Here is a 14,651-nt window from a genome sequence, read left to right on the forward strand (position 1 = left end):
AATTATCAATAATTATTACACAATTTTAGTGACTCGTTCATATGATAACTTATAAGTCCTTGGAAAATTCGGGCTCAGGACGGATGAAATTAGATATATATCAATATATATATACTCCTTCAACCAATACATACGTGTATATATAAAGAATCGGAAATTAATTGAAAACGACGAACGGGCTTATCGCTTATCAACTAAATACGAAAATACCAATCGGCATCCTCGCAGGGAGGTAAACGATTATGCGACATTAATACTAATTGCTCTGCAAATTGCATGATGTGCACGGCAGCATATTTCTTCAGTGGCACATTTGTGAAAAACTCATGATTTGCTTCCAATTCCGTTTTATCATTAATACTTTCCTTCTACGGAAAATTAAATTCCCATCCGAAAAAAAGACAAAAATTGCTGAAAACGCTAAAATAAAATAAAATTGAACACATTCCCCTCGAGGAATTTTACGCCCCAAAAATGGTAATAAGTGCACGCTAGATTAATTTTTTTCTAATAAATTTTTGGAATTTTCTCCTTTTTCAATTAAAATGAATCAGAGCCATAAGGGACAAAATTGATGAAAAGATGGCAGGAAAAATTTTAAAAAATTCCATTTGTGGGCTTCTAAGCCCTAAAACCTTCGAACAAGTGTACTGATAATTTTCTATAGGTAGTACACGATGGGTGAATTTTCCGCAACTCGCTTCCCTTAGTACATAAATGAATATAAATAAATCCCGACTAAATGGGAGTCGATACGCCGAATTCCTCGGCATTACGCTCGGCCATCCAAAAATATCGGATGCATTATTCATCGGCCAAAAATATCCGGCGGCGTTCCCTAAGTCGTTAGACATTTTTATCGGAGGTACACGTACATTACACGCTGCCCGATTTTCTAGGTCAATGCACGTACATTCGCCTGTTGACACTGATACAACCTCTATACTGCGGCGCACATGCAGCTGCACATTCGCGAGCGAAGCTCGAAACACGGAATTATTGATTTCCTCTTAGAACACATTTATTGCTGACCACAGATATACATGCGATTCAGACTCCCGATTCTTGGGGAGAGAAAAAAGTACCTCTCCTCCAGACTCGTCGATTTCTTTTCCCCTCATCCTCCTGACGATCAATTCCATGTTTCGCCCAACGATGCACCGCGGAGACTCGAAACGCTCGACTAAGAAAAAAAAAAAAAATTTATTTCCAGCATCCGAGTAAAAATTAAAAAAATCCAGATCGGTCGAATTGTTATCCGTAAGTGTGGAATGAAAATTTGGAATTTTGGTACGTCTTGACCTTTTGGGAGAATTTATAAAGATCGTTCCGTCGAGCGACTCGAGGACCGGCCGAGCGTCGTGAATTTTTAGGTACGTCCAGTGCGATCGCGAGCACTTTTAATTAAATTCTGCTTAACATTCCTAAGTGCGGCAAGCCGTCCGAATAGTTATGTCAGGTTACACAGGTCTGCTGAGTCTGTAGAAAATAAAATCCGCGCGTACGCGAGTACGCGACCTGTATTGTATATCTGTACAGTTGTGTGGACATCGGCGACTCCGGACCAGCGGAATCGACGGCTCTCGTCTAGAACTATTTATTCCCCTCGGTCTTAATCACAGTAATTAGACATCCACGGCTTCAAGGAATAATTATGCAGCTCCTACGGTCGCTCGATTTGGCCCTCGTCTTTTTTAGCCGGCATTTAAATCTCCCGGCCATTTAAATCCAGCTAGAAGTCGCCCCGGCCTCGGTTATTCGTCATCATTTAATTTGACTAATCTATTAAGTTTTTAGTTAATTAGTTTATATTAATTCGAGTCGGTCTGCCATGCGAGCGACCTTCTTTCGGGCCCCTTTTCTCGATTTTTGCTGCGTGGGACGTCTACGGTGACTAGTCTGCAAGTCCGTGGCTATTCCTCTGGGAATACCTTGGGCCTCGAATTGACAGTTGGCAGAATCACTCGTCTAAGCTTTTATAGGAGTACCTTAAATTCGGCTAAACCATCGTCCCGTCCTTACTCAACTTCCGGAACATGGCCGGCTGCTATGGTCTCGTGAACCGATACCGGTATGGAGCCCAGGCGAATAATTCTACGGAAAGAATAGATTTCCAAAATTCAGATTCCTCGATCTCCTCGTCCTTTCCTTCCTAAATGTCCCTTCGAAGTCCTCATTCATTAATCTCGACAGTAAATTAATTCTTTTACGCGAAATATAAAAATTAAAAAATAGGCTCCACTATATTTTCACTTTAAGGTGGGGTCTCTCTCTCAAAGAGGTCTCTTTTATGAAATTTCAGTGTACCGAATCGTTCCAAACTTGACAATATAAATATCGAGGGTATAAGGAAGGTCCTGAGGGCCATAAAAGTTCGATTTTTTAAACATTTGTTTATACACATTGAAGAAATGTCGTATAAAAAAAGAAATTTCAAGGGCGTTAGGCCCTTCCTTATAGTCTCCATATTCGGGTTGTAAAGTTTGGAAGAAAAATTTCATTAACCATTGACATTTCGGATGTCACTTTCGCATCCCCGTTAATGTTAACTCAAATCGGTCTTAGACCTAGTATGAATTAATTCCTTTGGCACAGTTACGTCTAAGACGATTCGGAATTTTCCCAAAAGCTAAGGGAGAGATTCCTCGAGAGTTAAAACGAGCCCTCGAGGGAGAGTAATTTTGTCACCCGGAGCCGAGTATTTTTGGAAAGGATGCGCCCGGTACATTCTACTTTGAGAATTCCCATCTCATGGTGGAATTACTCCAGAGAAAAGAGGGCTCAATTTAGGTCGGAACATTGTTTATAAAACTCGGGGCCATTTTTTAGACAGGAAAGGAGCATTTCTAAGTGAAGAAAAATCTAAGAAATCACTGAAAAGTGCAGTGAGGTGCATTGTCTCGCCTTATCAGGGCAAAGGGTGTCGAGAATATGGCGATGCGTTGTGAATGTGATAGATAAGTAACTGGCGATGGTTTATGCGAAGTGGAAGGCATTATGAGATGGATATGAACAATCCATTGGGGTGAAAATACTCCTTCAATTTTCAGGCCCAGAGCGTTTCTTTCTCTCTTATCGCCCAGGAGTTCATCCCTATAATAACCGCAGCTTGAAAAATCCATTTCGATAGTCCCTCGATAATTATCTAATTTTCCTACAGAGGTACTAAATATCGGGTAATTTTCTCAATACTTTCAACGATATCTCAGCTCGTCGTTACCTTTTGATAAACATTTTGAACTCCCGTCGATTAATGAATTGGATCGATTGCCTTTCATTCGATGGCCCTCGCGAGCCGGATAATTCGGTGTTCCCGTATTAATTCCCCTAGAATTCGGTATCCCCAGTTCAATTTCACTAGAATTCGGCGTTACCGTCTCAATTTCCCAATATTTCGATTTCATTGAAAGACTTCTTTGATCAACCAAGGAAGCCCAGAGCCGCGGCTCGGAATTCCCTCGGAAGAGAGTGATACCTTATCAGGACCTACTGTCGGTGTCGAAATGTCGGAATGTCACGATGGGTGTCATGACGATGATTCGGGTGCGTGATCCACTAATGTCGGTCGACTTCTACGTCTATGGTCTACGATTTACCAGAGTTGGTGAAGCAAGGGCAAATAGCGTTTAACATCCGGTTGCAGAATCCGCGAGCTCGGTGGTTCCATCCAGCGATCCGATCTCCAGCTTTCAATCTGCTCTCTGATAAGAAAAGCGCCAACATTAAGAGAAATCATTCTAAAAATAAAACAGCTAATTTTCACTCCGTTATCGTTACTCATTTTACCATTCCTATTGTTATGGTATCATTGAAACTCTGAAAGACAGTACCTTCGCTGATTTCCATGCCCTGAAAGAAAAGAATCAAAAGAATTTCCATTAGTACTTTCCCCTTAAAATTATCTCGAAGAAGTGAAAATGTGGGTGGAATATATTTTTTCACCTCGGTCTGGTGTTTTCTCTTGGAAGCCTCCGTGGCAGCAGTCTCGATGACTTCGGTGACGAACCTCGTGGTCTCTCTCATGAGCTCCTCGTCGCACTTGAAAGCCTCTTTTCTCTCCTCCAGAGTCCCAGTCATGAGATTTTTCTGTTCCGTAATCGGCGAATGGAAACTCAAAGTCAGCCTGTCGGCCATTTCTGGGCTGGAAGAGAACGATAATAAAATGAAAAATTCACCTAAAAAATTCCCAAACAATACCTACTAAATGACTTCCGAATATCAAATTTATAATTTTTCTCCGTAACTTCAAGGAATTACAACACGGTGTTATAAAATAGTAAATTCACTTAGAATTTTACAATTCATGTATACTAATTCCCTATTAAGGCATCCAATATACAATTTTACTGCAACCTTATGTACTAATAGTATATGAATTTCATGAACTTTTTCTTTAACAGTGTGGCGGTTCTTTTCAAAAACCTGGAAAATAATTCACGAGGACCCGTCGTGTTCTTAATGGCTCTCCCAACAATGGCTAGATCTGGGGAACAAAGCTCGCATTGTTCGCTCGTTAGGGGCGCGAAAGGAAAGTGTCAGAATGTCTTCCTACCCCGTAATTACAGGGGCGATAAAAAGTCAAAGCCCGCTAAATTGGGGGTCGTCGAATTAGTCTGTGGACGATCGATTGTTTATTCCCGCGGTCGAAAGAACTCATTTGTTTATGCGCGGGCACAGTCGGTGAAAAAGGTGCAACAACGGGCGCTAAAAATACGCGAAGGCTATTACCGAGGCCAATTAATAAACGGGGGTTTCGTGTCGTGCACTTTCACGAACGATATTTCCATCTCTCGGATCTCTCCCCTCGTCCCTTAATAGACTTACCCTGAAAAATCGCGGTGGCAGAAATACAAACGGAAATGCAGAAAAACGCTGAAAAGCTCTTAATCAATTGTATTACCGACACGTGGACAGGATTAACGAGACGAGCCACCCCTTGCGCGATTCACTTCCCCTGATCACATAAAATTCATATTTTCCCCCGGCATTCACTTAAATCCACACTTTCTCATATCGCCCGCGATTACCCAGGATAAACATTACCTAGATAAAATATACAGGAGAAATAATCTTCCCTAAAAAATTAATATGCTAAGTCGTTCTATAAGAGATTTTTCTTTTACAGCAAATTTCCATCGAAGCTAACGCTTAGACGGAGACTTAGACGAAGGTGACAAGAAATGATAAGTGCTGGACAACACGTTAGTAATTAATCGTTGCAAGTAAATAAATCTTTACCAGGTTTATTTAAGAATTTATGGAGCGACCGATTATATATAAAGGTGAATTTATTTGTATAATTTATCCCAACCCCTGAGTATGTTGCAGATTTCTCGATCAACCATTTTTCAGGTCGTGGAAGACAACCATCGGGATGGAAAGCAACAAGGGAACACTGGAGCAACAATTGGAGCCATGACGAATTCATGGAACAATCAAATGCATGTAAAGGAGAATTATTTGTATTAATATGAGAATTAATTAATCCCAGCTCCTGATGCCGCAGCCTCCTCGATCAGCCATTTTTTCAGTTAGAGAATTCAACCAGAGACACCACTGGATCAACAATTAGAGCCACAGCACCAGAGGGTGGAAAACGAAAGCACTTCAGCGAGGAATCGTCAAACTCCCCGAGGGTCTCATCCCCCGGTTTCCTGGAGCACGGTGGAGCTTCCGAAATATCGAGTTTCACGTGCTACAGGTGGTACCAAGGGTGCGAGTCAAGAGAGGGAAGGATTAGTCGAAAATCCGCTCAAACCTGCTTCTTCGGGGAGGAGATCTTCAAGATAGGACCCTGCTATCCGTAGGAGATCCCCGAAGGCGAGTTTGCGGATTTTGGCCACGGAAGAGGTGTCGGGAAACGCCAGGAAAACCTCTAGTAGACCTCGTCGAGCACCCGGGCACAGTTTCCCCCGTAATGATCGGCCGCTTCGAGCCTGGCTTGCCTGACTGAATATCACCCCGGCGAAATATCTCAGAGCATGCGCCAGGCGGTTCTACCCCTGCGATTTTGAGGACACCATGCCGACGAGACGAGGGCACTTCACTGGAAACGTGTGTAGAGAGATTTCAAGAAAGTGCTTTTTAATAAAGCCTCTCCTTCCGACCCTACATTCGAGATCTGGACGTGTAATAGTTTATTAAATAAATATTGATCAACGAGGCGATCTTCAGGCTTGAAAAGACTCGAGGAAAAGCGGGAGGATTATTTAGGAGGAAGGGAGGAATTTTTTCAACATTTTTTTCCAAGTGCCGGTACTGAACTCTGAGTTAAACAGTGAATCGTGAAACGTGTATTGGGAATTGCATTCAATTCCAAGTTGAATGGAAATCCGGAATGGGATTTTGCTCGAAGGCTTAACTGCATATCAATGTCCTTTTTAAAGACCGAGACCAGTAATTAACACCAAAAGTCAATATGATAGATTTTCCAGTCAAGCGTCGTGATTAATTACTGATATTAACGGTGACAGATTGTTTAGAAATAATAGAAATTCCCAGATGTTGTTCCGAACTTCAATCTCGAGGTCTAGGGAAAAGTCAATGAAATCAGGGGACGTTATCAGCTGATAGCAGGTGATAAGGCCGAAATCCATGATCAAATCTTTGCGCAGTTGTCGAATGTTGCCAGGATGTTACTGTTTCTTTTTCGACTTCTTCTTCTTCTTTTGGGCCATTCTCTCGAGATACATCTTCCAGGCTCTCTGGATGATCCTTGCAGCTCTGTTCTCCTTAAAACGGTCCATTTTCTCTGTAAAGGCTTTCATTTCGGCCAGCTCCTTTTCCTCCTTCAAATTATTGTAAATAATTTCCTGGGATGCATACTCCTTCTGAAAAATTTCACGCAAGTTCATGTGCAATTAGGGTAACGAATGAAAGTGATTTTCCAAATTTGGGAAAATATTGGAAACGCTTACCCTCAATTGTTCAAGATCATCCCTCAACCCATTGGATTTTGCAGTTAATTTTTCCATAGTTTCGTGTCGTTCTCCGATCTCTGAATCGTACTCCTCCAAAATGGCCAGGAATCGTTTTTCCACCTGCCTGCTATATTTAAAAGACATTATTATTACTGTAATCTACGGAATAAAATCGTGCAACCTTGATTACAATTGTAAAATACTTACTGCAATTTGTGCAGCTCCTTTTCAAGAGTCAAATTCGATTCCATCTGATCGTGAAGGAGCTTTTTGGATGCATTAAGCTCGTCTTGAACGATATCCTGTTTTGCTCTCATTTTTTTATAGGTCTCCAGCATTTCAAATTCGGAATTATTTCTGAAAGAAAACGTTACCCTCGTAATTGAATCGCAGAATAATTAAATCCGACAGGATTATTCTTAAGTACCTACATTTCTTCCGAAATCTCTTCCTTGTGCTTTCTTTTAATTTCTGCAATTATCGACTCGTCCCTCGCAATTTCGGCGGAAATTTTCTCCACAAATTCCAAGTGTTCCGACCTCAGCTTATCGAGATTCGCTTGCAATGCTGGGAATTACACGGGGAATGAACATTAATAAAAACCAGGCATTTATATGAGAGATGTTCTTCCAGTACTTGGGAAAGAATTTTCGTGGGCGTTGGCCTTAATTACCGCGCTTTTCAATTCCTTTTCTCGTATTTTAATGTATAAATACGCATTAGAATTTAACTGTTAACATATGTACAGGTAGTTAATATTCGTTAACATACTTTCCACATCCACTTCCGCCTTTTTCAAGTCCACAAGAGATTTTAACGCCTTCTTCTTGCGATTACGTTTCTCTTGAGGTATCATTTTTATTCGGGCCTCCATGAGTTTGTTAAAGAAATTCAAATTATGGATCATGCTAATACCATCCGGCGAACACTCTTTTAACAAACCCTCCGCCATAGTGTGAATATTCGGATATTTGTTAAAAATCTATAAAGACATTCCAGTGAATTACATTCCCTATCATTTTATTCTGCTTAAATGTGGATACATGATTTTTGTTAAATAACCATACCTCGAGAATCTGCTTTAATTTCAAATCAGTCGAGACATTCACTTCCTCTATCTTATCAGGTCCATCCTGGAATAGTTCCCGAATTTCTCGAAGCAAGCATATCTCATCAGAGCTTAATATATCTGACAAGATTTCTTGATGAATCAGTACTGGCAGACAGACCTACAAATAATGACTATTTTTTTATACACAATTTATGAAAGAGGATAATTTCATTACCGTTAATTTCATTTTCTCAACAGTTGAGGACAGAATGTTTAGCATGTACTCGATTGCTGCATCGCAGCCAGCACTTCGAATGATTTCGGATGATTCGGATGACGTTTGGGAATCTGCAATCGCAATTCTCCATTTTCGGTGTATGGCGTCATGTAATGCCATATAGATGCCTTTAGTATCCCTTTTATTTATAATAATCTTTCAGCCAAGTACTTAGGACCCGTCCTCCTCCTCTGTGACACTTTCTCAACGAAGTACACCATCAAGTTACAAACAATTAAAAATGTCTATGTCTCGTTAAGAAGTACTCGAAAGTAAATGTGCGTCTTACTCTACATGTCTTCTACTGCAATACTGTACTGCAGTGTTTCCATGGCATTAACGATTTAATAAACGAGCCGATATCAGTCTTCTTGATATAGAATGGAGATACAACTACGAATAGTTAAGCAATTTTTTTTATTAAAAGTGTGTTAACATTGCATTGACAGATAAGTCTGACCATTTATAAATGAAGTCTTAAGCGGTACATAAAATTGACAGTAGAAATAAGACGTGTAAAAACGCGCAATCAGGATATAAAATTGTTAATCCATTTATGATATTATCTGCACCTGCAATAAATAAGAAGGCGACAGTACGTGAAATAAGTCATAAAAATAAAAAAAAGAATCTATTCCCGTCGAGAACGATCGTGCTGAGGATGTGGATATCCTGGAGGATATCCAGAATTTGTTTGGGAATATCCTTCCTGCTGACCGTACCAATTGTTGTCTTCAGTTTGTTGAATATTTGGATTTGGCGTCTCCGATTTATTCTCTACCTCTTCTGAAATGACAAAATAATGGCATGTCAAAGGCGCGTCGTATTATCTATATCGGTAGTACAAACTTTTCCCGAAGCCAAGTCTCCTTTTAATTCTATCAAAAATTGTCAGCACCACGGGGTAAGAAGTGGTGGAATGGTTTCCTAGAAAATATTAACATTTTTTTGGTAAAACTCTCAGGTTAGGATTAACATTTCTTTACCAAATGGTACTTACTCCGCGCAATAGGATGTAATGGCGCCGTGAAGATTGAATACGTCCTTAAAAAATGGCGCTGCATTTTTAATATTACAATTTTCAGGATTAAAAGGACGAACGGGAAAGGACGAGAGGGATTTAAGAAACCAATTTGTGCCCCGATTTAATTATGACATTTTCAGACAAACAACAGCGAAGCGACTTCATCCTAACAATATGAACACGTTTACATCAATTTAGATCATATAATAAATCTTTTTATTTCAAATATTCAAAATCTGAACTCATTTCGCTGCAATATTTCTTTTAAGAATTTATTTAGATTTGTAATCTTCTTTTTTTTTTGTTATTTCTTATGGAAATAGTGCGTATGTACATGGATCAGTAAAATGGAAAAATTGGTATCAGAGTGAAAGTCAGCTCCCCGACCGCAAGATGGCGCCACGAGTTACAAAGTATCCGCGCATTCTAATCTGCCCGGAATGAAAACTCGAAGCAAAAGTTACGAGAATTCATGACGTACATACTCTAAATATAGCAGTCATATTTTTCCCAATGAAAGTGATACGGAGAAAATAACCAACGTCTTAATTCATACAACTTTTGCTCCTAAACTTATCAATGTATTTCTTTCAGATCTTTCGAATGGATTCCTGGAATGATCTCGTTAGTTCTAAGAGTCTCCCACAGAGCGTGCTGACATTTTATTCTTTGGTCAGCGTTTAATCGAAGACATGTATCGAATTGCCGACGTTTCACGGAATGCTGCCCTGATTTCAAACATATCGGATACATATCACGGATGAAATTCAAAACCCAAGTTCCTTTTCATTCCCAACGAGCCTTATGAACAGCTTGCACGATATAAAATAAAAGCGAAGTGGAAAAGCATAGGGCAGCCATTTTGCTTTTTGTAAATCAGGACGTACTAAAAATGGAACTTCCGCGTGACTATTATAGTGTTGCAATTGAAATGTCATAAGAGATCCGATACTAAATATGATTTTTCATTTTTTTCCTTGCAGCTCCATCGATTACCGTGTCAATAGGCGGCGCAATCTGAATCTACGATGATGTAAACTATAATCTCGCTATTTATGAAAAGCGACGCTATCGCATAATTGTGCAATATAGTTTTTATTTTGCAGCCAATAAGGCCAAAATCAACAATGTTAGTACCAATGAATATGAAGCTGATTACGTGTCTGGATCGATCTTTGATCGATCACTCGAGTAGCAGCTTGACATAATCGAGGAGCAATTGGAACGCCGGGGTTTTTTTCGCTCCAATTAATTAACAATACCAATTAACAACATCGGATTCACTCTTCGGGTCTTCCAATAAGTTCTACAGAAGCCAATACCCACCTTTTCAAAAGCACCGACCTCGGTGTTACTTTCCAAAAGCTAAAAAGCTATCTTAACAACAATCCCCAAGTGAATAAATTATTTCTGCAGGTCTTGGCGTCCTCTTTTTGAGTTTACAATACCGCGATCGCTCGCTAGAAATAATACACATTCAATTTAAATATTTATTTATTGATACTTCTTTGCCCTTTCTCGACAAACACCACGAGGATAATAATCACTAATGACAACGCACTCTCCTCTGCGCAAAACGTCACTCTCGCACTTATCCAATCTTTTTCTAAAAGAATTAATCGTCAAATAGCTTAACACTAATCCCAGACTGGTATTAATTTCCTAAATAAATCTAAATATCTCTAGTCCTTAAATAAAGAGGTATCAAACTAAACAAATACGATCGTAACTGCGTGCGTCTTTTATTCCGTTACAAGAAATGCATGTCCTTTTTCCTACAGAAAGATAAGTTTCGATAATCACGTTTAAATATCTGTGGATGGACAGTTGGAATGATTTTTTCAATTCCTTGTTTTTCGAGAACTGCCGAAAAGCGGGTGTTGCTCATTGGCTAGGTACACGCGGGTGCACAAATAGTCGCCACCAGGCCAGGGCCAATGCAGATATGGTGAGGGTCTGGCCACAGGTTTTGCGGCCGACTGTACCCACGCCGTTCTACCAACTGCAATGGAAATTTCCACTGAGAGCGGTTGCCGGTCGTTGTGGCCGCGCCTAAAAAACCAGACTGCGTTCGCAGCGAGCGCCTAGTCTCGAGAGTCTTAAGGCCAGTACATTGGTTATATAAGCATGTCGCGTCGAACCATTACACTTGGGCTCCCTTTGCTCGTTTTACAGGCGACTCTTTTCGAGTCATCGTCACCGCCCAGCGAGTTCCCCTCCCTCGCCGACAGTCGGCGTCTCGAGCGCTTTGAGAGCCGCTGCTGCGGCTAGAACTTCAAGATGGACTTCACGTTTATACGACACCATTCGCCACGAAACGGTTTACCCTGGCTCGCAATTAAAGCACTTTAACGTCTCCTTTAGTTCTTAAGGAAATAACTGTCGATTATATGCCGACGGTTAATCAGCGAAGTCCCACTTAAGCCCGTAAATTCTATTTTACCGAACGAAGTGCGCAGATTCTCGGCAAAGGAGCTGCGAAGTGCTTCCTTTTTAATGCGCAAATAGTGTAGATGGTAATTGCACCGTTTTTATCGCCTCTTTCTTTGAGCTACCAAGTTAAGGAATGCCGATAGAGGGAGTTAGGCTTGAAGTTGGGGCCGAATTACCGTGAAATTTGGTTATTAGTTACGGTTAGTAGTTTTGCGAGCGGTAATAAGCATCGCTTTGGGAGGGACGAAGGTTAACTAATTAATCGAGTTTGTTGAGCGACTTCAAGGACGGTTTAATCGCTGAGATACTTCAGACTGTCGCCTTCGAGCCCGGGGAAACATTCCGGAAAAGTTGAGAGACCCTGGCATAGTTTAGAACTGCTGGATCGCCTTTGCGAACGGATCGCGTGTGACTTCGGTCTGCGTTTACTCCACCGCTGGCCTTTCGATTGATCCTGCCTTAAAATACGTCGGGATGCATTCTCGTTCTTAGAGGGAATTATTGGACAAACGGTTTAAAATGTTGATATTAATATTTACAGATAAATACCAAGGGATCGGTTACTGCGACTCGGGATCCAGGGCCGCCTCTCTGCAGTTTAGAACGTAAGTAAATGCATATATATATAGTAACTATAAATCTGTGAATATTATATAGAAAATATCGATTTCTTAATTTACTCTACTCAAAATGCCCCGAAGAGAAAAGTAATTGAACCAAAGAGACATCCCGTTAATTAAAGGAATAATTATTTAACTCCAATAACCTGGAATTAATTGGATGCAACATTTATTCGGAATTGTGACAATTTATCTGGGTAAAATAATTATTCTTGGAATTAAGAGAATATTTCTTGGGTACTAGTGAAATTTAAATGGCGAAAATAAAATTCAGGTTTATTTGATGAGAATGTAGACGTTATTCATATAGTGTTGATTGTTTAGATGGAGAGATTCAGAGCATCGGTTCCTGAGATTCGATATCGTATAACTTTCCACTCGGAGGAACAATGCACGCCGTTCTTGCAGAATTACAAGGTGCAATAATTACCGGCGATAGCGCTCGTTTTATGCGTCGAAAGTTCAAATGCGCTGTGAGGATAATGTTATGTGCGAGGCCAAGAAACGATCGGCCTGGTAGCGCCACAAATACGAGCGAAATAAACGGCAATACGTCGATAACGATAATCACGATATGCAGGGTGATGCACGCCCGATGCATTTCGGGACGATCGTTCACTCTGCGCCGTGGCAGGAAATAAAGGAAATTCGCTTACGTAAGGAGTATCGATTCGAGTCGTGCACCTCGAAGTCCTTTCCTTGGGGCGATATATCCACATAGGTATTCCCATGTACATGTATGTACGATATGTAATACATGCAACGGTTTCACGTTAGTCGTCCGTGACGTGCGTGCTGTCGAGCGGTAGGATCGATACCACTTCTGGCAGAACTGCTGAAATCGAGTTGATTCATCGTCGGCCAACTTTTCGACAAGTCTTATGTGTCAACTCTCCGACGTCGCGTTTTAAATAACATTTTGCAATAATATTTTGCGCGGACCTTTCATTCCCGCTTCTGAAATAACATTTAAAAGAATAGTTGCAAGCCTACGAAATTACATCTAAGGCGTAATTTCGCGAAGAAATAATTAATCAGGGAAATTCTTATGTGCGTATAAACAACAATGGACCAAAATGTTCCCTGTATGTGAGAAGCTTAATAATGTATAGTAACATTTTTTTTATTTAGTTTTGTGACAAGTCTTACATGTCGCGTCTTAAATAACATTTTGCAAAAATATTTTGCGCAGACATTTCATTGCCTGAAATAACATTTAAATAATAGTTGCAAGCCTACGAAATTGTAGAAATATATTGAAAGAACGATTTAATGTTACCGTTAGAATATTTTTAAGTGAAATTTCGCAAAGAAATAATTAATCAGCGAAATTCTTATGTGCGTATACACAATAATGTACCGAAATGATCCCTGTATGTATACGCGTTTTACAGTGAAAAGGGTAATAGTATCTAGTAATTCGATATTATTTAAAAGTCTCATTCCCTATGGGATGTTGAATATATTGTCAATTGTTAAGAAATTGGGCAAAACGGAGCCGACTCGTCATCCGGACTTGCGAAATTTCCTTTGACGTCAAACGTCAAATCTGTGCTCTCGTAGGAAATATCTCCCCCCACAATGGGCTCGGTAACAAGTTAAACAGAGCTAAAGGCCGCTTTTGTCCATTATCATGCACCGCTGCGAGCGTAATACCGGTTCATAATTTGCAAAACGATTTTCCTCTCCTCCACGTTGTGTGAATAAACGAGGTAACCGGCGCTCAATCGTTGAAGCTTTGTCTGCACACGCGACATTCTATTTCGTAACGGACCCATCGATTCGTGTCGTTTACCTCGAAATCCTTGCCGAGGGGCTAGTTGATAGATATGTGTACCTGGCACATACATGCAACGCTATGTTTATGTGCCAGACGAAGTCTAAGCGACGGTTTCCTCATCCTAATTCCGAGTGGCACGATGTTCAGTGCGGTAGAATTAATGGTACTCTTGCAAAATTTCTGACGGAGGTCTGGTTTATTACCGGAGCCTTCCTACCAGCTGAGTGGAATTTTTCCAAATTTTTCCAAATTTTTCCAAATTTTTCCGAATTTTTCTGAATTTTTCGAAACATCCCACTCGGATTGAACGTCATTTAATTGAATTTCATGCGGTAATCAAGGTATACGTTTATTATAAACGAGCCGTTCGATATTTGGTACCATTTTAGTATGATGAATATGAGTTTTTATTATCATTTCCGGACAGATAGATTTATATTGTTTTTTTATCTGTAGGATATTTCGCGGAAATTGGGCACGCTTATTCCACCGCGCCGCGTGCAGTTGTCTGTCGATTAGCTCCGTCTTCTCCCTGGAATGTTTGAG

General features: G+C 40.4%; 2 protein-coding genes across 2 annotated transcripts; both read right to left on the reverse strand.

Annotated features, from left to right (window-relative positions):
• Window positions 1-2,047: 2,047 nt before the first annotated feature.
• LOC105700475 lies at window positions 2,048-5,814 on the reverse strand. The gene is made up of 5 exons (XM_023434577.1): window positions 5,759-5,814; window positions 3,943-4,141; window positions 3,831-3,849; window positions 3,597-3,701; window positions 2,048-2,094 (listed from the first exon to the last, which is right to left on the reverse strand). Exons 2-5 carry the CDS (start codon window positions 4,132-4,134, stop codon window positions 2,048-2,050), a joined length of 363 nt encoding a protein of 120 aa, XP_023290345.1. The 5' UTR covers window positions 4,135-4,141; window positions 5,759-5,814.
• An 821-nt stretch (window positions 5,815-6,635) lies between these two features.
• On the reverse strand, window positions 6,636-8,218 carry LOC105700426 (IQ domain-containing protein D-like). The gene is made up of 7 exons (XM_012426256.1): window positions 8,207-8,218; window positions 7,988-8,149; window positions 7,692-7,902; window positions 7,352-7,487; window positions 7,128-7,277; window positions 6,918-7,044; window positions 6,636-6,830 (listed from the first exon to the last, which is right to left on the reverse strand). Exons 1-7 carry the CDS (start codon window positions 8,216-8,218, stop codon window positions 6,636-6,638), a joined length of 993 nt encoding a protein of 330 aa, XP_012281679.1.
• Window positions 8,219-14,651: the final 6,433 nt, after the last annotated feature.

This window comes from Orussus abietinus, unplaced genomic scaffold (assembly GCF_000612105.2).
Source record: "Orussus abietinus isolate OABI.00-Male unplaced genomic scaffold, Oabi_2.0 scaffold2, whole genome shotgun sequence".
Lineage (NCBI taxonomy): Eukaryota > Metazoa > Arthropoda > Insecta > Hymenoptera > Orussidae > Orussus > Orussus abietinus.